Source organism: Brienomyrus brachyistius, chromosome 16 (assembly GCF_023856365.1).
Source record: "Brienomyrus brachyistius isolate T26 chromosome 16, BBRACH_0.4, whole genome shotgun sequence".
Classification (NCBI taxonomy): domain Eukaryota; kingdom Metazoa; phylum Chordata; class Actinopteri; order Osteoglossiformes; family Mormyridae; genus Brienomyrus; species Brienomyrus brachyistius.
In genome coordinates, this window is record NC_064548.1 from 13,497,064 (window position 1) to 13,521,320 (window position 24,257).

Consider the following 24,257-nt stretch of genomic DNA (forward strand, 5'->3'; position numbering starts at 1 on the left):
ATGATTAAATAAAATGGTTTCTTTAACAAATATTAGGATTTATTAAAATTCCAATAGTGTTGACAGATTTAAAAGTAATGGAAAAACTAGTTCAAACTTTATTTTAATATAGAAGAATAAATTTTGATTTATTTAATCGCCTAATTCTGAAAATACTGTATTAAAACATGGGGTGGAAAGTTAGTTTTTCTCATATTCACATTACGTATTTTTTATAATTGTGCAAAAATAAATTGAAAGACCACATCTTTCAGCCTCGACAGGATTGTGTTTAAAGAACACATAATAATAAGAAATATTACATGAATAAAATAACGCACAATTGGTACTTTTTCGCGTGTATAAAAAAAATTTCAAATCGCACAAATTAAATGGAATGATAGGCTGTTTTACATGTCATGTGGTCTAAAACGTTTTAGTAAGAGAGTGCAATATTTGACAGAAATTGCGTGTCTTGTAGCCGTGCCCTGCTGTTTTGCGGATGTTTTCATCGCGGGCGGTAGTGATCCCTAACAGCCCCTGACACCACGCAGTCCGGGAGGTGAGAGGAAACTGTACAGACTGAGGTCGCTTAAGAAGCTGAGCGGCAGCATCATGGCGGAGCACATCGAGCCTCCGGTTCATACCCAGAGTCCGCAACCGGTGCCGGCGGCGACCTGGCCAATTACCCGAGAGTCCTATGAGCTGCAGGAGGTCATCGGTTAGTGTCAAACCGTCTGATCGCCGGTTGCGCCGTTTTTAATCGGTCCGACCGACGGTGATTATAGGGAAGCGGGGGCCTACCGGCTTTTTTTCCGATGCATGTCCTCTGTCATGTACAGCTTAGCAATGCGGATGTTTGCAATCGCAGTATTTCGCGTAGCTTCTGAGCTTATACCATGTTTCGGCGTACCATTCTATAAAAAGTGCTTGCATTCGTGTAGAAATGCGAAGGAATCAGATTGTCACTCGGGGAAAATATGTGTTTTTTTTTGGGGGGGGGGGGGGGTGAAACGAAAAAGGGGGATTTTTGCGAAATAATGTCACTTCAAAGGCAGGTGGAAGCTGCACGGGAGAAGAAAATTAATTTGCTGAAATTGTGATCGGCCCAGGGGGACCATGTCCGACTGGGCCACGAGGAGCCGGTACCTTTATGACGGTATACCGGTTTTGGGAGGCTGCTAATTCGCAGCACGGCGTCTGCGTAAACTGCCAGTTCACGGTGGAGTTCACAGACCCCCCTGTCATTACTGTATGATTCTTATTGCAGATTCTTGAAAATTATATCGCTTTCCACGTTCCGCGTCGCTATAATTAACTTAACGCCACAGTTAAAATAGCGATGATTTTTTAAATAACGGTCACTGTAACGCGCAACATTTTACATTTATTATGGAAAAGAGATATCGATGACACGAGAGGAGGAAAGAAAATTCTGCCATTATGTCATTTATAATATAGATCTTTTAAATCGGGTAGACCAGTTCACATCTTCCGTCCGTCGTCAGAATACCCTAATCTGTCACTAGCGCAGTAATATTGTCATGATTAGTGATGGCTGCAAGGAAGTGTCTGGCGGAAATGATGTATATGCTAACTGATTATGCCCACGGGTATTAAGCAATCTCGTAGGTCTTAGGCACTGTCACGGACAGGGACGTGGCTTTTGTGCTCTATGCTGTTATGTGTTCACTTGTTTCACAGTGTCCTCTTATGAAGTAGCCTTGCAGTGATGCTCATTACTTCCCCTGCTGGTGAACGCCCGCTTTGCACTTCTGTCAGTCGTACTGGCGCTGTTACGCGACGATCTTCACCAGCCTGCCCTTCCAAAAATGAAATGAAAATATGTTACGTAAACATATAATTTAAATATATGAATATAGTATATTTAGAACAAAACGTTCTGGCTACCTTAATGCATTTTCTATATAACTGTGCAGCTATGAAAAAATCATTCCCAGAGAGGTGTGAGGGATGTACATTGTAACTAGCCACGAAAATACGCCATATCGGCACTGATAAGGGTTAGCCGTCTTGTTTGTAGCAACGCACTAAGAATTCCATTATTTCACAGGTGTGTGAATATGTACTCCTGTACCCCAATACACTTTGTATAGGTCAGCTTCTGTTTCTACTGCTGCCACCATCTGTCTAAAATCTGTACGGTTTCTTTCACTGCGCAGAGACGCTACAGCCCCTCTGTAAGGAATCATGAAGTACCTGCATGTTAGCTGTTTGTGGGAGTTTTACTTAAACAAAAATGTTCTGCTAGCAGAATGAAAAATGATTGGTTCAGGGAGATAACCAATGAAATTGTAGGGGAGGTGGGTCCAAGCAACTACAGGAGGTGGGAGCACAACATCTGATTGGTTGGTCCCGGCTCAAGTTGTTTGGACCCACCTCCTCTACAATCTCATTGGTTAACTCTCTGAACCAGTCATTTTTCATTCTGCCCTCAGAACATATTTGTGTAAGTAAAACTCCCACAAGCATGTTAGCCAGAACCCAGGGTCCTCCACGTTGGTGTGATGGTGAATGATAGTGAGTGTTAGAATTAAAGTTGTCCGTGCTGCTGCCTGTTTTAAAACGCTGCTTGTTGGCTGTGGTTACAGGCAGTGGGGCCACAGCTGTTGTTCAGGCAGCTCTGTGCAAGCCCAGGCAGGAGCGAGTGGCCATAAAACGGATAAATCTGGAGAAGTGCCAGACCAGTATGGACGAGCTGCTGGTGAGCATCGTTCCCCAAGAGTCTGCTTGGCTTGCCTGTGCTAACCGGCGTCCCTGAGGTTCATTAACTCTAGTAACCTATCCGAAGAACCCACGTTCCCCTTGCAGAACCACAGTTTGCGTGGGAGATCCCACACGTTTCCTATTTAAATGAAGAAACAAGTGGGTTGTGTGAAATCCTCACCGTCTCACAACTGCCTGATATAAACCCAAGAAAATAATGACACCTATATTATTATTTGTATTAATAGCAAATTGCCTGGAACTAATAGTGTGAACAGTTGAAAAAAATGAAAAACTTAAAACAATCTTTGTCTCTTTAAACAGAAAGAGATTCAGGCAATGAGTCAGTGCAGCCACCCGAACGTGGTAACATATTACACTTCCTTTGTGGTAAAGGATGAACTTTGGCTGGTCATGAAGCTGTTAAGTGGAGGTAAGGTTTTTTTCTATTGTGGCTTCTTTCTGTGTTGGGAAGTTGGGCTCCATTTCTCTGTTCTCAAGCGAGTTACTGCAATAAAACATTTATGCACCATAGTAGTACTTTCTAGATGTGTGTCTGATGTTTATGGAGAGCTGATTTCATTTTAGCACGTTTTGTTGTTTAGCAGATGCTTTTTATCCATAGCAACTTACCATTGAGAATGTAGGATTAACCAGTCCCTAGAGCAACTAGGGTTAAGGGCCTTGCTGAAGGATCTAATGATGAAATCACTTAACCAGCCAATGGGATATGAACCGGCGACCTTCTGATCACAGCCAAAACTGCCTAACCTTCTCAACCATACACCATCCTGAGGGAAACAAGAAGTAATGGGTTTTCTTTGTTGTAGATTGGCATTCAGTCCTTGGTGTGTCTTACGCCTTTTCACACAGGGTCGATGCTGGACATGATAAAACACACGTTCAGCCGAGGGGAGCATAAGAACGGTGTTCTGGAAGAGTCCATCATAGCCACCATCTTGAAGGAGGTGCTGGAGGGCTTAGACTACCTGCACAGGAACGGACAGATCCACAGGTAAACCACACTTTGCCTTTCATCCTTTAACACTGCTTTCAAGGTCGATGCTTAATTTATTTTACTATAATTTACTATAAAAACTGAATTGGCCTGCTAACAGTTGCTCGCAGTGGCATATTTTTAGTGTAAGCAGAATAGTATGCTAACCATGACATTATATAAGCTTTATACCACATTGTTCTCACTCAATGAATAACACATGTACAGATTTTAAGCATACAGAAGTGTTAACTTTAATTCTTCGGTTCTCAGTTCTAAAAATGTATAACGTTATTATTACTATTAAGTTATTATGATGAAATGTAATTGAACAGGTGTCGCATTGAGCTGTATTATTTCCACGACTGATTAATATTCTATAATGAACTGTACAGTGTTTGACTGTACCTACTGTCTACCAGCTCTCTGCTGCTGTGAAGGGCATACAGTGCCAACCCCCCCCCCCCCCCATCCCCCCTCCACATACCCCCCTCCACCCACCCCCAAGGCTCTGTGCTGCTAACAATAGCCATCTAACTCAATGAGCAGCTACAATAGGAATCGATGACAGCACTCCAAAGTGGGCTGGAGACTCCGCATAACCTGTGTGTGTGTGTGTGTGTCTCATGAACATGCTCATAGGGACGTGAAAGCTGGGAACATTCTGCTGGGTGAAGATGGCTCCATCCAGATAGCAGGTAAGGAGGGGGGTGGGGAAGCCGTTTCACACTGTTCACGGTGGGGGCACTTGCCCTCTCTGTCCTGTGCTCTACGGCTGCTGCTGGCATCCGACCCCTGCCATTCCTCATCTTTACTCTAGGGGGCTCCAAATGCACTGAAATGCAGGTCAGCCATGGGTCAGTGTGAGGGCTGGTGTCACTTAACCAGTGTTTCCCTACCCTGTCCTCAGGGTCCATGTTTTTGCTACCAGGAGCTGTGAGGGAGCAGACTGTCTGGGGGTCCCTGAGGACCAGGTTGGGAAACGCTGCCCTGGGCAGTGGGATTTTATTTTAAATATTCTTGTAAATCCCAGTAACTTCCTGCAAAGCACTCCAAAAGGCATGCACATGGGCATTTTCCAAAAAGCTGTTTACGTCTGTCTCAAAATTTTCGTTTTCTCTAAACACGTCAGTTTTCTCATCCCTTTTATGAGGGCTTTCAGCAAGTGACGACTCACGGTACAGGCCCAGTGAACGCTGCTGTCAGACACACTTTACAGATGCTCTTAATGAACGTTTCTGCAAGCACATTGCTCACCCACTGCAAGGGGGTAGTGTGTGACTCAGCATGTTAGAACACTGTGCCTGTGATTGGAAGGTTGTTGGTTCAAATCCCTATTGTCAGCCGAGTAATTTCATCATTGGGACGCCACGATAGCTCCAGGGACTGACAGTCATTTGTATCCTGCTTTGGAGAAAAGTGTCTGCTGAACAAATAAATGATAATCATGCTATTTTCGGGTTTGTTTCCCTTATATTTATAGAACGGTTTTGTTTACTAATGCATCCTAACAACATTGTGACTGAGATTCCGTTTTTTTTCCCTAATCAAATGAAATAACAGAACATAATGTCATAAAGAGGTATAAAAACCTTTAAGGTCATAGCCAGAGGTTTTAAACATATTTACATGATAAATGTGCTGTATCTTAACCTCTCGTAGTTTATCATGCATAATATACACTGAATGAGTGGGATGCTTAAAACAAGGTGGCATAACTATTTGATTAAACTTGGCAATGTTAACAAGATCCAAAACAAACATGGAACATTTTGACTCTTTGTAGTCATTTGGGTGAAAGTAGAGTTTTGTACTGTAATATCTATATCGCCTTGCAGAATTATCCAGATTCACTAATATGGCATGCCTTTCTGAGAAGGTAAAATACTGAATATTTTAATCTTTAATTTTCTTGGCATTTACTGGGATGTAAATCAGAAAGGAATTGACACCATAATGATCAAGAGCCTGACGTTTGGTTCTTCTGGAGGCTGGAAGAGCTTCACGTCTTCATGATTAAGTCAGCCTCAGAGCATTCCGGAGCTTTCCTGGGCAGGTTTCTTCATGCTGTCTTGGGCTGCCATGAGTTTATTGACAGCAGTTTTCAAGCTGTTCCTCAGACACTCGCTAGGACCAGGGGGCAGAGCTTTGACTGAGCTGTTCAGTCTCGCTCGTAGACATATTTTAGCCATCCCATCGAGGTCTGCGCGTCGAAGTCTGTCCTTTTCCCTGCCAAATGTCCTGTTGTGGTACCAAGAACGGCAGATGCCACTGAGAACAATCACTCCCGAAGGTGCCACAAAATCCAAGGACGGAACACCTGGGCGATCCTGGGAAACATCGCCACAGGCCAAAGGTCTTTGTTCAGACGAGCCTGGTTGGGATCTTCTTGCTGTAATTTTCGGTTCCTCTGCTGCGAACGCTTTCTCAGATTTCGGAGTTAGTGCATTCCTAGCCACGGGCGGAGATGTCACTCGGAACAAGGTCCGCAAGACGTTTGTAGGGACGCCCTGCTGGATGGCGCCGGAGGTGATGGAGCAGGTGAGAACTCAACAGCGCCCCCCCCCCCCCCCTTTGAGAAGATACCGCCTGGTTCTGTGCCCCTGAAACCCCTGTTGGTGACCCTCTCAGGTGCGAGGCTACGACTTTAAGGCGGACATTTGGAGTTTTGGAATCACGGCTATTGAGCTGGCTACGGGCTCTGCGCCGTATCACAAGTACCCCCCCATGAAGGTGTGTGGGAGTGGAGCTGGGGGGTGGGGTCGGACGCAGCTGCTCCCCCTGTGCCTGTCTGCTCGTTTCATCTTTCTCCTATTTGCCCTCCAGGTCCTCATGCTGACATTACAGAATGACCCCCCCATGCTCGAGACAGGCGTGGAAGACAAGGACATGGTGAAAAAGTATGGCAAGTCCTTCAGGAAACTGATAGCTCTGTGCCTTCAGAAGGACCCCACTAAAAGGTTTGTGCCCCCGGCCCCCCCAAGACTGTTTGGCTAATGGGTTTCCTTTCATGGCCGAAAAGCGATGTGAGGCAGTTGCATGCATGAAAGCTAACAGCGGTAAGAGGCTGTGTAAGGGATGGTGTCAGGTTACATGCGAGTTCAGTCGCTTCACTTGTGAACGATAATATCCTTCCTGTTTTTTCTCTCACACACACACTTCATTCTGCATGCTGTAGTAGACATTTCACTTATATAGCAGATGCTTCTAGCTAAAGCAACATGCATTTTGAGATTTTGAGGAAAGAGTCCCTGAAGCCACTGGGGGTTAAGAACCTTGCTCTAGCACCCAATGATGAAATCACTCTGCTGATCCGGGGATTTGAGTCAGCAACCTTCCAGTCACAGACACAGGGTTCTAACGCAGAGCCTCACAGCACCCTGAACGTACCCCATTCTCATTCTGGTTCTTGGTGTTTCTCCTTGCACTGAGGCCAAACATCAGTCATTTGCTTTTTGGTCCTTTCCATCATTTTGGTTGAACCTGTCTGCAGTTCCATTCCGACTCTATCCTCACATCTCATCTGTAATCACACATACCTTCGAGTAGGTCATGCAGATGCAAGCTCTGAAAGAGACACTCCCATCATCTGACTGACTGTTTCTTCAAAATCTATCTAGTTAGTCTGTTGACTGGTGCTTTTAAGAGCAGCACCTTACAGTAATCATTTCGACAGCTCGCCCATTATTTTCACAGTATTCCCTTTCCAAAGTTAATCCGATCGCCTAAACTGCTCAAGTCAAGGCTCCGGGGGGTTCAGAGGACGCTTGCATAGATGCCAACTTCAGACCTGTCCTGACAACAATTCTTGAGGGGCTTCTGCCAGCACAATGCAGGAAGCTCTTTGTTGTCTTCTTGTTGATGCCCAGGGTCATATGAATCAGTGTATGGCAACTCAGTCGATTCTGTCAAAACTATCAACCCTTAGCCCCAGCCGTGGGTCTTATGGACTTTGATGGTTTTTGGCTTGATCTGGGCTTTGGAGAAGCCCGTAAAACCAGAAGAAAGCCATCGAGTACAGTCATCCATCATCTAACCTTCGACTGGAATATGTTTTCATTTCTCTACGTGTTTTTCTTTAGGCCTACAGCAGCCGAGCTCTTGAAGTGTAAATTTTTCCAGAAGGCTAAGGTATGCTTTGTTAATTTATTGATTGGTTTTTATTTGTCTTATTGCCGGTAGTGCTGAAGTACCGCGTGGAAAGTTTGGTTAAAAGTCTTGGTTGCCAATCGGGTACCGTTGATCGTTCCTGTGCCACCATCCTCACGCAGCCATTTCTCATTTCCCCTTTTGCAGAACAGAGAGTATCTGATCGAGAAACTGCTACAGAAAGCGCCGAACATCACCCAGAGGGCCAAGAGGGTAATGCTTCCTAACGAAATATTGCTTCCTAAGCCTTTTTGAGCGACCTGTGGCTAATCGTTTAGCGACTTTGGCTCCCGAGAGCTTAGTGTTCGGGGGTAGTGCTTAGCCTGCACATTTCCGGCCGCTCAGCATCCCTCACGGCCCTGTAGACCTCTCACAGGTGGAGAGGTAGCGGCAGCAGCTTACGCACCAGCTGCAGCAGAACTCAAGCATGACCTTTGTCGTTACGCCGATGCCGACAGCGGCTCGTCTCGTTGTGTGACATCTAGAACCTACACAAGATAAGGGACAGATTCAGCAGATGCTTCAGGAAAGCTGTAGCATGCTGTAGCTGTAGCATGTTGTAGCGGTAGCATGCTGGTTTTATTTGCATGATAACCCAGAACTGCTGGTCCAGAGTCTAATGTGCTCTGATGTGCTTGCAGCAGGCAAACCAAAGATGCATCCAAATCAAAAATATGACATTTCTGAGCTTGCTTGTACCCTCTTTCCAACATTTTTTTTAATAACCCCAAAGAATCAGTCCCAGAATTGAAATAATTATATATCTGCCAATTTGCCTTTGTCTTTCATAGCTATATAAGCACTTTTAATAATAATAATAAGGTGCTGTGTTTTTCAAGTCATTAAAGATATTCGGTAGCCAAATAGCATGATCTCACTTGTTCACTTTGTCAGGATTTGTCCGAGGCACGTCAAGCAGAATCATCACGTCAAGTATGAGCGATAACATTTGAGTTCTTGATGGTGTTTTGTGTCATTAATGATATTTTTTGAGATATTGTTGAGCTGCCATACATGAAGCCCGGGGTGTACGGATCCTGTCCCGTTATGTTTTGTCAGCATGCGGGCGGGATAGCGGGGCAGCTCAGAGTGACCTTCCTGATTCAGCACTACCTTGACCTTTAGAGATGGGAGTTAATCACGTTCCGGCTGGCGGAGGTTGACGTGATGGCTATTCGAAACGCAGAATTCAATCTGCAGCCTTTCACTCTGCAGATTCTCCAACTCTGGGGAGGGGGGGGGGGGGAGTTATATATCGTCAGTGTGACGTTGATTCATATGTGGAGCTTCCAGATGCCAAGCCTCCCCTCCGCCTTCTCCAATTCAGCTGTCACCTCTCTCCCTGTAGCCACCTTACTGAGGTCATACGGCTACATTCAGCTCCCCTGCCAAAGCCACCCTCCTGACTGATTTTAATGAAAGTGTCTCGCTGTGGCTGTATTCTCTGGAGTGGTGTGGGAGACAAGCGAACTATGATGCAGGAATGAAACATTGAGAGGGTTCATCTCGATCCTCTCTGACATTAGTCATGCGCCGACAGCGAGAACATGGCAGCTTGACTCTGTTAAACGTATGCATGTGATTTACAATCCGTAAAAAAGACTCTCAGGATTATCGGCCTTCTTCAGATACCTGTAGTAGACGTCATTTTCCATCTGGCCAGCAGAGGTCGCGATAGCTCCTGTATTGTGGTCCTATTAGAAATAGTTCTTTATTACGTCCACCAGAGTAAGTGATCAAAGATAATGATATTCCAAGTGGCATGAATGTGGGATGCTGTAGTGGCTCAACTTTTATGTGATTGAAAGGTAAGGGAAACGGCATAGATCAGGCAAATTATTTTTTGTGTTATTGAGTACAAGCTTCCGTTTTGATTATGCGGCGCATAGAGATAAAAGGTGCAAACCGAAGGCGCCGCGGTTTACAGGCTATTTTTTTTTTATCTTTATCGTATTTTGTTTTATTTTGTAGTCCGAGCCACTGATTGCCGAAACACGTCCTTATTAACATGTGCACGTGGAATTTCTGAATGGCTGATTATTGGATGGTGCAGAATAAAAAAAAAAATAAAAAAAAGACGTGAGAAAGACATCTCATCGGTTATGCCGCAGCCGATCCGTCCCCGTGGAATTAATGCATGAATATAATGCATGTTTTGTGGGAGATGATGGGGCTATTTTTGTCCATGAGTATGTGCACATGACCTAATTGCACTAAAAGTATCTGTGCAGACCATGTGTAATGAGAATCCACAGAGTGCCAACGGGACCGGGGGGCGATATACTCGATAGCTTGATTTGGGGGTGCATTTATGAATAAACAAATCATGGTATGTGCAAGTATTTTTAAGCAGCTTTTATTTCTAGTGTTACTATTCTTATATTATAGCCCCTTATCCTCAGGTGCGGAGGGTGCCGGGTTCGAGCGGGCACTTGCACAAGACGGAAGATGGCGACTGGGAGTGGAGCGACGACGAGCTGGACGAGCGCAGCGAGGAGGGCAAGGCGGCGGTGAACCAGGGCAGGGTGGGTCTGAAGAGCATGAGGTGGGGGTGGGTTGCGGCTTTGGGGGTGAGGTGAAGGAGAGAATCAGCCTTGAGCTGGGACACATGAGTACCCCTGACTTTCGATGATGTCGTCGTCAGACGCTTAGTCTTCGTTGTATCCTGATGACTGTAAAAAGGACGGAACATGTTTGCAATAGAGGGCAGAAGGACAGGAACGCACAGTCTCTTTATTTGGCCTGGGGAGAGGGGGTTGATAAGTCAGGTGACTTTTATCTGAAAACTGGTTTAAGAACAGAGGAACACAAATGGAAACCAGTTAGGGGCAAGTTTAAAGCAGGACAAAGCCGACATGCCTGCGCAGAGGCTGATGTGAATATGCACTGTACTGCAGTTCTTACATCATTATGAGTCAGTGCAGAATAAAAATTTAATGGAATGTTATTAAATTTCCTGATGAGGAATTCAGGCCTGCTCTCTGTGTTTCTTTGAGATTTTATGTGACTCTCAGTCTGTTGGGTATCATTCCGCAGGCCGAGCCTAACCGCTTTGTTTATTTGCCATTTCAGTCCCGGAGGCTCAGAGACGACAGAAAAGATGTAAGTGCTCCCTCTCTGTTAAACCGCTGATGCTGTAATGAATTTGGTCCATTCAGGAAAACTGCAGAAGCGAATGGCAGTCACGCGTCAGCAGTAGCTGTTGTGGGTAATTATTATTTGTAATTACGCATTGCGTTAGGGGTAATGGGTTTTTTTTTTGCACCAGTGTTTATACCTTCCGGGTAATTTGCATCTCGCCCGGATGGCTGTAGCAGAGTCGTGCCAGAGGCTTCGCTGGATGGAAATCCCCTGTTGGATTCTTCTAGAAGCCTTCTGACCTCGCATCGGAGTCTTTTTCACACCTGTCACTGGGCGTGAAGGAGGCTCGCCGGGGTCGATACGCGTCAATAAGGCAGTTAGCTCACAGAAGCTGTTTTTTTTTGCGGCCCCCGGCTTTGCAGGCGGACGAGGGCGGGGCTACTGTGTTGACGCGGATGCCCCTTCTGTGTCAGCTGAGCTGACGCGACGCCTTTCTCTCGGCTCTTTCAGGACGAGGTGAACGCCAACAATGTAGCGATGCAGGGACTTTCCATCCAGCATCCCCAGGTGAGACCATCGCAAGCCTTTTTTTTTGGGGGGGGGGGGGGGATGTTGTTCTAAGCTCTATTTTCTATGATGCTTTTAAAAGTACATTACTGTTATATAATTGGGGTCGTTATAAGTCACCGTAGCCCTGCAGTAACCATTTGCCTGCCCCTCCACTTCCCTGACTTGTGGGATCATCCCGCTAGACATAGACACCTTCGCGAAATACTGTCGGACCCCCCCATCCCTGAGAGACTTGCGACACGACATTCCAACTCATCGTAGCTGGAGGACAGAGAGATATTAAGCATCGGCATATATATTTCTTTTATGACGACTCCGCCGTTACGCACCATCCCGCTCTGTTCTTACCATTTAGTGCTTCTTCTATCATTTTTTGGGGGGGGGGGTGGTGGTAGCTGTTAGTTTTGTGGACAGCTTAATGGGTTTAATTCAACACTACCATAAGGAAGTTGCGTTTATAGTCATAAAAGGATCTAGAGATTCACCCTAAATAAAACCCTTGTGCCGATTTAACAGAGTATGTGATCAGATTAGCAATGGTGGCAGGACCTGAGCTGTCTTTTCTCTCCCTCCATCCCTCTTTCGTCAAGGTGCAGCCTTATGAGTGCCTGACGGACAAACAAGGCCAGGCATCCGTCAACATGGTCCTGCGCTTGAGGTAAGTCAGACCATCTGTGCTCCTTCTCTGCCACGATCGAGCGCCGATTCATTGACCGAACTCCGTGGTGCGGTCCTGGGTAAGGTAGCTGGGATGTGGGTGTGAATTGGGGGGGGGGGGTTCTTGGCCTGTTGCCCTGATTGATGGTGTCTGAGGGGTCCACACCGCCCCGGACACAGATCCGGCTGCTAAAACGCTGCCCAGTAATGCCACGGGACGTGAAACGGCAGCATCATCCATTAAACTTGCCATCATTTTTGAAGACATTAAGACCGCAGCCCTCGAAAGCACGTTACTCGACACATTATGGGTGTCATTAAAGGAATACACTATGCACTGTGTTCAGTGAGGATAGCCTGAGGAGAACTGTCCAGGTGATAAGAACGCACTAATGGACATTCCCCCGACCTGAAGGGGGCAGCATTCAGTCACACAGGGCATGTACGTCACTGTCAACTGTCTCTTGCAGTAGCCTAAGGATCCTGACAGACTGTATCTTTGCATTCTCTCACACACACACACACTAGCGTTCCAGCTGTCGTCTACCCTCATTTCCTCTACCTTAATTAAATTGATTTACCTCCAGAAGAAATTACAGAGCCTCGCTGCAGGTAGCAAGTAGAGAATGGCTCACAATAGGGTCTTAATTTTCATTAATGGTAAGAGTGTGTGAGAACGGCCACCCGTCGCACGATGCTGCACCTCTATAAAGCTAATTGTATGCTTAATTTGGGCGAGAGTGACATTCTGTGGCTTGCTCAGTCGCTGTGGAGAAAATCGCTGTGGAAGGTGTCTGGGTCCGGGCACAGGATTCCATGCCGGTTCTAATTGCATAGGATAGGAAGTGCATGCACATTCACCCTGAATTGGAGTTCTGCAACGCTGAGCTAGCGATTAATGGTCTCAGACTGCGTTTAAAACAGACCCTTCGTGCTCCCACATTTTCCCAAGTGGTTTAAACACACACACACACACACACACACACACACACACACACACACTGGAATGGGCTCTTGGCTTTCTTCCTTGGCATTTAATCAGGATGATTAAACAGAGTGTATAACCTTCCTCTGCTTCTGATTTGCATAGGGACTGATCTGTAAAACCGTTTCTTCTTTTACATTACAAGTGTCATAAACGATGGTAACCAGTGACTAAATAGTGGCGTGGCTTTCCTACTGAAAGTTTTTTTTTTAATAATTAATAATGCATTTTTTTAATAGCCATCAGCAGGGTGAGTCAGAAGGCTTAAATATTTATGTGCGTTCTGAGACCTAGAAACTTCTCTCCTGCTATTGGGGGAGTAGGGCATGTAACCCGAGGCTCATTTTCTGAGGGGGAGGGTGCAGTTGGCCTGGCCCCAGGCTATAAATGCCTTGGGGCTTGCAGAAATCGGTGGCGTCTCTGTTCATGAGGGGCCGCGGGTTCAGTTCGGGGTCAGCCCCGGCTCTGCAGGGAGGCCCCTGGCTGCCACATCTTGATCAGGCAGACGCGTGGAAGCAGGTGGCCGCAGTGTCGTCTCTGTGTCCTTCCAGGAGCATCTTAACACCCTGCTGTGACATCCTTAGAGGCATAAGGTCTGACACGGGGATTCTGAGTCATTATGGGGTCTCCACTGCAGTATCGCCAGTATGGACTCCCTGTCAAACGTTGCGTGTGCCTCATCGGCTTAGGCCTCTGTGTCTGACATTGGAAGGTTGCTGGTTCAGATCCTCTCCTTGGGAGAATTGTCACAAGTAGTGATGGCCGAATTACGCTTCATGAACCATTTGCTGTATTTTTAGCCCCACTAGATGGTGTTTTCTATTCAAAAAAGGGCTCAATACATGCGCCGATGCAAGCCAATAGCACCATCTAGTGGAGCTAGAAAATACAGCAAATGGTTCATGAAGCTTTATTTGGCTATCATTAGTCATAAGCCTACTGTTCCCTTAAAGAAGGTCCTTAATTTCCCCTCGAAAAGGTCCAGGGGCCCTCAAGAAATGGCCTAACCCTGTGTTTGGACTCCAAGCTTTGCTCTCGACTATGTATCTCTTGAAAGGAGAGCAAGATGGGATATGTGAAAAGGATCATTCCAGTGTGCTTGTGCAAGCAAAGCATCATTTCAGAATGATGAAAGTAAGCAGGAGCCAGAGAGCATAGGCAGTGATGTCAGGCATATAGAATTATTGGCTGTGTGAGTCAAATACCGGTCAAGCGTACAGTGACCCAGCAAGGTGTGAATTACACTCTATGAGTCGAAAGTCTGTGGAAAATATCATTCATCCATCCATACATTCATTCATTCGGGTATTAGTTATTTCATATTGTAAATGTTTGCAAACATGTTAAAAGATCTGTGTAAGACCAAGATGCCCCCTGCCCTGTCATGACCATCAGCATATTGTAGTCTGTTTGATGTAGACTGCATTGCATCATTTTTTCTCCACTGGCTTGATTTATAAATTCACTCAGCTCCTCCTACGCCTTTCTCTGTCCAGGTGGCCACTTTCATCTTTTTTGTTTTGGTGGTTATAGTGCGTGCAGCTGGGATGAGTAATGATCGATGAGTGATCGCTTTTACGCCGGGATGTGGAAATCCCAGGCCCTCGAAAACAACGCTCGATTGTGCTCACAGTGGCCCCAGGATGGAGAACACGTGAGCCTTAAAGGGTGAGGAGCTCAGCCTGAGCCAGGTCCAGATGTGGGGGTGTGGAGCCAGACCCCTGCCCTTCTGTCGCTCAGCCCGGCCCTCTTCCTGCTTCCTATTTCACCTTCACCTCGCACCAGCCGCTTTTAATTTAGCCAGATCTTTACCCTCACGGATGCCTGGTTTTATCTAAGGGAGCATTATCTCGTTTGGACGGTTGTTTATACACATTCTGATTTCGCACAGACATCTGATTCAGGGCAAAAAAATCCACGACCGCGCGTTTGTCTAGACTGTGGACAAATGGCGAGAAAACCGTTTCCTGTGCATGAAGACTGCTAATATTGACAGGGATGCAGATTTTCTAGCCATTTTTTTTTATTTTTGTGTCAATTTAGTGCATGTTTCTACTGTAAAAGTTACATTATGACAGTAAACACAGGAACACTGGTGCTGTTAAGATTTTTAATAGCAAATAACAAATAGACAAGAATAATAAAGATCTTAATACAATAAAGATCTTTAAATCCCTCCCCTTAAAATTACACCTTTGTCTGTAATCCAGACTTTCTCCATAAAGCAGGCATATTCAAATCACAATCCTTGAGGGCCGAGAACTGCTCATTTTCCAACCTTCCTTTACCTGTGAGCCAGGTGTGAAGCCTCTGGCCAATCAGAATCAGTGATTATGAAACTAATGACCTGAGAGAACTCAAAAGAAGGCCTGGATTTAGAATCGAGGGCCAGATTTGAAGAGCCTTGCCATAACGGGCATTGAGAAGTTGCAGAAGCCAAACCTAACTGGTTAACCATCTTCAATCACATGGTAATGTTGTATCCTTCCAGCCACAAAGCAGTAACCAGTGACAGTGACCTGGTCATTTTACTTCAGTCAAATGTAGTCGTTATCCGTTTAAAGTAGCACGTTTTTTGTGTGTATCCTTTTAAAGCACCCTCTTTGGTTTTGCAGATGACCCCCCCCCCCCCCCCACCTGGCACATACCTGATTAAACTCACAGAACTCCACTTTCACTAGTGCCGCAGAATCTGCCTCTTACGGCACGCCCAGCCTGGCTTGACTTAGAAAGCTGTTTATCCGGGCTTTAAGTTACACTGGAGAGTGTCTGAGTGTAATTTTTTTTTTTCATGAGCAAAAAAATTGTATTATTACAATATAAGAAATGGCTGTAGCTATTTCTGGTTAAGGAGCAGTTTATTGATAAGAACTGTATCTTATCAGGAGGCTACTTTTAAAAATGCTGCAATTCCCTGTTTGACAGGATAGAATTGGCTACTTGGTAAATTAAACGGAAATCAGATAAATATTCGGTATACCAATCCATGTTGAGATAAAAATACAATATACTTCTTAATCATTAAAAATAGAGCATATTCAGTAATAATTAAATGTACAGTGTGCTCATTAATCACGAGAATCAGTTATGAAATACAATCATTAATGTTGAGATTAGTCCATCTATCATCCAGAAGCGGGGGGGGGGGGGGGGGCAGGTGGCCATGGTACTGTAGGAGGCACAGAGCAGACCCTAAATGGGATGCCAGCCTGTCACCTGACACACACAGGCACCTATACAGGCACCTATACATAATAACACTCTATGGCAATTTAGAGACGGCGCCTCCTGCTGGTTAGCATGCTGCCGCTGTATTCAATAACATAGAGATAACTATAGGCTACTTCCTGAGTGACTGCATCATGCGCAGTCGCCTGGGAAAATCCCAGCTTCGGCGTGGAGCGTAGCTCTGGGGAACGGCGGCGCGCCAGTGATTAATGCCTCGGCTGGGGCCGTCAGTCGTAATCCTACACGCCTGGCTTCCCCATTACCGCGCCGCTGACATGTTTTCCTTCGGGCGTGACCTCCGGCACAGTCAGAGCATGCTAGCCGTGCCCCCAGGACAGGGAGTGCCCTCCTGGGAAGTCCCACTGAGCTCATGGGGACTCAGACCGGCTCACGGAAGAAGTTCATTGGCCTACAGAGAGCCCACTCCATCACTCACACGGGTGTCTTGCGATCTGCCCATCTGCACAAAATGGATTTCCTGAATTATCTGAGTCAGCAGTCTTTTTTTATTTATTTTTTTCTCCGCCTTGACGAGTAGCATACAGTATAAATTGCCAGTGTTACCTTTAAGGAGTTTATCCAATTACTCAGGCTTAGCACTTCACACGAATCTCCTGTAGGGTACAGCGGTGAGTCCCTTTCAGGGACCTGAACTAACTCACTGCCACAGATCTGCTTCTTTAAAAACTCACTCCTGTATTTGGGTTGTTGTTCTTCCTCTTCTGATTTGCCCTCGACGGAGTCAGACGCAGAGAAGTGTCACGTTATGTCTTATTACGGCTGCCCAAGTTCATTCCTTAAGTCTTACACGTTGCCCTTATCCTTTTCGGTTTTTTGAAACCCTTCTCCGTCCGGCAATCCACTTTCCTGTGGTTGCCCTCTGACGGATTTTCTAAGTGGCCACTGAAGACTGTTGGTGGAGCATTAAGCAGGGCTGGAGGACGGTGAATTTGCGGGCTGGAGCTCAGCCTCGGGGTGTGTGATTGCAGGGCTCTGACGGGCACTGGATCCACAGCCCCTGATTTCCCGGCTGGCCCGTGGTGCCGAGATCGCATCGGCCCTTGGCTTCCTGCTTGCGCTTTAGTAGCCCTCAGGGCCCCCAGAGTTACGCCGTTTATCCCCCATAAGAATTCGCCTGAGCTGCGAACTGACGTAATCCCCGCTAAGAAAGCTCACGTACATCGCAGTGGGAGCAGAACCTCCTCCGACTCAAACCCGTGTCTCAAACAGAGGCGCTCTGCCAGCCCCCATTCGCCGCCCCCAACCCCATTGACCCCATGTGTCTCTGCCAGGTTATTTACCCATGTCGGGAGTGAGGGAAGGGGTTGATTCAGTCCGCAACTCTCGTGGGATGCCTGGCGTATTCCCGGAGGTGTGTCACTATTCCATCAGGGCAGAGAGTGGGTCCAGGGAGCTGTAAAGTGTTTGTGCTTGATGAAAAGAAGCAAGACAGAAGTTTGGGCAGAGAAACACTTGGCAAAAGCACCAGCAATGATGGCTGAGAGATTCTGTTTTTATTGTCAAACAGTCACCTCCCCTATGCAATGAAAATCTCGGCACTGGTAAACGCGGATTAAACACAAATTACAAATCTCAAATACAATTTAAGGTGCTTACAGTAAGACAATATGATTACAAATTATAAGAATAAATCGGTAGACACGATGCAATGTAACATAGTAAAATGTAAATACAATGCAAATATTGCACAGGAGTGGACATTTTCTCGAATACAGATTAATTTCTGTGTGACATCTGTGCTTGTTTGCGGTAGCATTATGCCACACTGCCGGCATGGCTCTGCCGCATCATCCACAACTGTGACCCCTCCCCCTTGGCACCTCACTGGCATTCCGCCCATATCCAGCCTCCGTCTCTCTACTGGTCGACCAGCAGCTGCTGACTGTGACACCATGTCTGTGTCTTACAGTGTGCCAGCCCACTCAGACCTGCTTGGAGATCTGACTCTCTGATGGACTCCAACTATGATGAAAGTGTACGCCTTGCTTTTATTAAATTTACTCTTTTCAAGAGGTCTTGGGGTGACTTTTGGAAAGGCGCTATATTAAAATAAATTAACTGAGCCGTAGGGAGACTTTCTCACGTATTATCAGCCTGTATGTTTTCGTACTTTTGCGTATGCAAATGTGAGCGCTCATTGATGGCTCATTGATGACATTGGAAGGTGAGATGTCTGTATATCTGCTTATGTATGACCCTCACATGGCCAAGTGACACGTCACCAGCCCATTGTGTCACTACAGGGGCAGGGCTACAGGGACACTGGTCCCAGGTGAAAGCTGATTTGTCCCCGAGGGCCCCCTCGTATGTCACCCACTGCGATGGTGCTCCCTGTTCAAAAAAGGGGTCAATATGTGCCCCAAAGCAAACCAAGAGCACCATCTAGTGGGGTCAAAAAATACAGCAAATGGTTCATGAAATTTTATTTGGCCGTCACTGACTATAAGGTTGGTCTTTCACATGAATTATGCCTCTGCTTAGAATACCCACTGCGTCACTGACTACAGGGTGTAAATGCTCCTTCCTCCGTGATGGCCAATTGGCGATTTTGAAGCGGATGCTGGACGCCATTTCTCCCTGCCATTTTTGCATCTCCCAGAATCCTCTGTGTAGCATAGCACTGTGCTCGAGGGGTTTGACGCAGCTCCGAGGGACCTCACCACACTCGCTGGTACAAATTACCCCTATGCACCGTAGTCTGAATACACACAGTGAGGCAAACTCTGGCTATTCAGCCTGGGTAATGAATTACCTGTGTCTTGTTGCAGTCTAATCCTGCTCCCACTGCGTTTGCTGCCAGCAGTGGAGATGCTCCGATAGAAGCACTCCAAACACTTAGGAGAGAATAATGTCCTTATTGCTCGACTCTAACCTCATCAGCGGACGCGTCCCTGTGTGAAACGACGCTTGTTTTTGATGTTCAGCTCGCGGTGAGCTTGGATGGCCTGTGGTGAGGGAGGGGGGTGCAGTGACGGTGGTGGCGCACAGCAGTTATGGGCTTTTTCTACCCTCATCATAACACCCACATAAACACAGTAAACCTGGAGTCCTGTGGAGGGATTGCTGTCTATCATATATATGAGGCAGCTGAAAGGATGGGGGTGGGACCACAGGGACTTTGGGTCCAACTGAAAGCTGATTGGCCCCTGGAGTGCCCCTTCCCTGTCATTCACCGATTCAAAACGTAGCATTGGCTAATGGTATAGTTGGGCCCTCTTTATGAATTTCAGCCCCCAACCTTAAAAGAATCCTAGAATCTTGGGATAAATGTGGGAGACTCCCTTCTTTCCGCACAGTCAAGCAGGTGCCCGCAGCCCTGCCTGTTTAAAAGGTACATTCATTTGAAAACAAGGTCCTGGTCCTTACTCGACGTACTTACTTTGTCAGAGCCGTGACGACCAGCCTGAGGTATGTGCCATCTATAAATAACATTCATCTGTTATGTTCGACAGGCTGTATTTTACACCCCACACATAAAACAGCGGGCAACAGGCTGTGGGTGTTATTAATCAAAACTGCAGTATATCACCCTGAGCTGTTTGTCGCTTAACGCGCATCACTTCAACTTCTCCGCCGACGGGCTAAGTACATATGTAACATTTTCCTAACGTGCTACGGTTGTTATTCTCAAATCCTGGCTGGTTGCCTGCTTGCCCTCATAACCAGGATATCTGAACTTCACGGCTTTGTTGAGAAAGCTGAGTTTTAGGAAGACCAACCATCCATCTTATCTTGGTGATCTGGAGCTCATCCCGGCAGCGCAGGGCACCAGGTCGCGGTTCATCCTGAGCCAGGAAGCCCGTTTATTAACAATGTCTTTTTATTGTTTCGTTTGTCAGGAACTCCAGAAAGGAACTGAATGACATTCGATTCGAGTTCACCCCAGGCAGAGGTAAGACAGTGAAAACACGGAGGGTGTGTGTGTGCACGTGTGTGTGTGTGTGTGTGTGTGTGTGTGTGTGTGCGCGCGCTGCATGGTCCAGGTATGCATAACATTGTGGGGACCATTTTTTTAGTCCCCACAAGGGGAAATTCAATTTTATAAAAAACTGCAATTTTATAAATAACTGCGATAAAAACTAAAAATGCAAAAAATCTTGTATTTTTGTTTGGCTACCTGTGATTAAGGTTAGGGCTGGGGGGGGGGGCTTAAGGTTGTCATAGATGGGATTAGGGTTTTGTCCATAGAAAATAATGAACGGTCCCCTTAAAGATATTTGTGTGTGTGTGTGTGTGTGTGTCTACGAGTGCTAATCTCATGGCAGGGGTGAGTACATCCCGTCACCACGGAAACACAGCGTTGTTCCCCCTACCCTCCCATTTCCGTTACAGACACAGCGGACGGCGTCTCCCAGGAGCTGTACTCTGCTGGACTCGTCCAGGGCCACGATGTCGTCATAGGTAATGTCACCCTACCCCCGGCACCCCCCCCGCCCCCGAATCCCCCGATCTCTTTCCCGATCTTCACGGTTTGACGTGCTTCGGATCGATCCCAAAAGCGCACCGACGCCGGCTGACGGCAGAATCGTTGATCCCTCCAGTCATCGCGTGCCTCTCTGTCTGACCTTTCAGTCGCCGCTAACCTCCAGAAGATCGTGGACGACCCCGTTACCTACAAAGTGTTGACTTTTAAGTTGGTGAGTAGCCGTGTGTCGATTGTCACGCTCCTGATCCTCTAACTGTTTCTTTAAATAAGTCCCGGGTCGAGCATTATCCCTTATGCTTTCAGTAAGAATCTTCTGCAATGAAAGAATATCATTCTGGGGCTAAACATTTGTCACCTCACAAATTTCACTTGGCAGCACCTCAGCCAGCATTATAATTATATACATAGGCAAGGATGATAAATATAGATACACATATAGATAGATATAGACACACATAATATACGAAGTATTATACCAAAAAGGTGCATCTATCCATCCATTTTCTATACCTGCTTGTCCTTTGCAGAGATCAGTGACGTGTACAGTATTCGTGAAGCAGTACAGTTAAGCATGACTATGTCCTTCTTTGGAGTAGCTCTGTTATCTTCAGATGCATCTACACAACTATCTCACAGCAGGTCTGAGTCCTGGGAGCTTGTTAGAGGGCAGAGGTGTTGGTCTGATGAGGAAGCGCTTTGGTCCACTTCTCATCCTTAAAGCATGGCCGGTGATTTGCAGGAAACACAACTCACAGTGTTTAGGTCCCCACTTTGAAGGGAATCACTTATATCTGCCCAGCTACAGGGAACAAAAAATGGGAGTGGATTCAGGTCTGAGATTTCGCTGCATTTTGGTGTCAACATTATTTGCAGACGCACAGTTAGATGGGGAATAAGAGACTGGGATGACATCTGAAACTAACAATGCAAAATTCAATTCAGAAATCCCCATCAGATCTCCCTTGGCCAAAGCCAGCGACGATTGCATGACGGTGGCAGCAATCCAGGGGACCCACAATGCCCACAAAAACAAAACAGGAAGAATCAGGCGGCATACACAGGGGCAGACCGCAGAGGCACTGGCCCCAACCTAAAAGCCGATTGGCTGCCAGAATGGCCCCTCCCCTGTCACTCACCGATTCAATATATATCATTGGCTAATGATAAGGTTGGCCTCTGGTGTCACGTGACTGGCGCTGGCTGGACTGTCAGGGGACTCCCTGAAGCAACTTGGCCCCACCCCTGATGATGGAGAGATGAGGAGAAATGGAGAAGGCTGTCTCTGGGCACTGGTCCAGGCTGTCCGTCACCCCATCTCTCACAGTGGCGGGTTCAGAACCCCCCCCCCAGCACATGGACATGCTTGCCTGGCTGCCAAACCTAGGCCCCCACCCACTCCTCAATACGGGCCGTCTAGACCACCAGCGCTTGGGTGGGGGGGGGGGGGACCGACGTATTTTTCAGTGGCTGAGCACAAACAGCTATTTGAAGTGACACTGCGCCCCTCCAGGCAGGGCAGAGTTATCGACTTGCTTTCATAGCCCTCGCCCAGCACTCTTGAAGCCTGCCTATTTATTTCCCTGTAATATGTCCTCACTTAAGGCCAGTACAGCAGTATAATTAGTTCAGTTGTCATCCGCACTAAGCTTTCACCCTCCCAAATATAATAAAACCCCTATTTAATCTCGCTGGCTTTTTCGTCTTCCTCTGTCCTTTTAAAGTGGTGGAGGTTGTTGTTAGGTTTAAGATCAGTTTAAGCTCACCTCACCCTTTCCAGCCTCATGAAAATCCCCACCATCCCCCCCCCCCCCCCCGCATTATCCTGCTGCTCCAGTCCCTGATGCTCGTAAAAACACACACTATAGTCTTCCGAGCCTGTGAGTCCCCTCCCTCCCTGACACTCCCCTCTAGAGACTAGACACTGCAGGTTTGCATGCTGGGGGGCATCCATCACCCCCCCCATCCCCAAAATGCAATCTTCCGTGCATACAGCCAGCTGTTCTGCTCCCTACAGCCCGTTCATTCTCCTCCGTAAATACCAGCTTAATCTCCCCTGATTCCGCTAGCTCAGTGCCCCCCGTCATGCCCCGGAAGCAGCATTAGTCACCACTGTGTCTGAGGGGGAGTTAATTTTAGCTCACTCCTGTCACTCTGTCCCTCCACTGGTGGTCACTCTGTTGCGTTTTCTGAGGCCTGTAGCAGGAATTCCTGTCGTAACACCCCCCACCGGTGGGTCAGCAGTATCACCCAGGGTCTGTAATTCAATTTGCATGAAATGTTTTGTTTTTCCTTTAACAAAGTCAGTGTCATGCACTGAATAAAAGGAAAAGTAGCAAAATCGAAAGAAATATGTCACCTTTAATTAAATCCTTTCCTGTCTGTGAAAAGATCCCAAATTTCCACTGAAGTATCTTTATTATTATTACTTTGTAAATTTCCTTGTCTCTCTAAAGGTCTGATTACCACAATTAGAAAACAAGTGTGTAAATGTAAATCTGTGCGATGTTTAAATTTCCTTTGAGTCCATACTAAGCATGATTTTAATTGTCAAACTAACGTCTGCCCTTAAGCACACAGAAACCTCTAAAAAGGATCTGCATGCATTTTCTCATTCGACCAGGATTAACAGGCTATTTTTGTCAAGTTTTATATAAATAATTTTTTGCTGATTATATGACAATTTCGAGTAGGATTCCTCATGCTGTGATTTTCTTTTTTATTTTTCTCTTGACTTTGTTCCAAAAAGCGTTAGTGTGGGCGAAAGACCAAAAGGGACTGACTGAAGTTGGTAGTACTCGGGAGACGCCAAACTCCCCACGTTCACACACATGCTCTCTGTGTCACTGCCCCCCCCCCCCCCCCCCCACCCCCACCCCCAGGCCTCTGGCTGTGACGGCACAGAGATCCCGGACGAGGTGAAACTGGTGGGCTTCGCTCAGCTGAGTGTCAGCTGATGCCTTGGACTCCAACACCCTCCTCCCCACCCCCACCACCTTGCCCCCCGCCCTCACTTGCTCCAGGCAGGTGACGAGGAGGGGCAGCCTTCCAGCCCTCAGACTGAGCACAAGGAGGGATATGGAGAAGATGCACCTTTTCAGCCCAAAAACCCCTTCTGCGTTGTACCTCCGCCGATTGCCAGCAGAGCGGTCGCCATCCCCCTTGCCCCCCCCCCCTCACCAGCCTCCACCCTGCACTGTCACCCCCTTGCACCCCCCCCCCAAAAAAAAAACCAGGATCTGAAAGAGCAACCCTCCAAGGTTCTCAGGGGTTACTACTTATTTCAGCGAATTAGCGTAGAACTTTTAACACATTACCTCTGCTTACCATGTAGCACTCACTGTTATTTATTGAATTCCAGGCTGCCGTTCTTTGTTTTTGTTGCTTGTTTTTAAAATTTAAACTGAAACAAAAATCAGTCGCTTCTCAGACATGCGACT

General features: G+C 46.7%; 1 protein-coding gene across 2 annotated transcripts; it reads left to right on the forward strand.

The window, feature by feature from the left end:
- The first annotated feature begins 462 nt into the window (after positions 1 to 462).
- On the forward strand, positions 463 to 23,993 carry stk39 (serine threonine kinase 39). 2 transcript variants are annotated; one of them, XM_048979221.1, is made up of 18 exons: positions 463 to 700; positions 2,592 to 2,704; positions 3,031 to 3,139; positions 3,580 to 3,721; positions 4,346 to 4,401; positions 6,135 to 6,244; positions 6,335 to 6,436; positions 6,530 to 6,663; positions 7,786 to 7,834; positions 8,000 to 8,065; positions 10,255 to 10,377; positions 10,925 to 10,954; positions 11,444 to 11,500; positions 12,094 to 12,161; positions 20,234 to 20,286; positions 20,727 to 20,795; positions 20,967 to 21,031; positions 23,700 to 23,992. In XM_048979221.1, the coding sequence occupies exons 1-18, from the start codon at positions 595 to 597 to the stop codon at positions 23,772 to 23,774; spliced, it is 1,527 nt and encodes a 508-aa protein (XP_048835178.1). In that variant the 5' UTR covers positions 463 to 594; the 3' UTR covers positions 23,775 to 23,992. The 2 variants fall into 2 exon arrangements, with proteins under 2 accessions (XP_048835178.1, XP_048835179.1); XM_048979222.1 differs by lacking the exon at positions 2,592 to 2,704 and having other exon boundaries at positions 522 to 700; positions 23,700 to 23,993.
- The last annotated feature ends 264 nt before the right edge of the window (positions 23,994 to 24,257 follow it).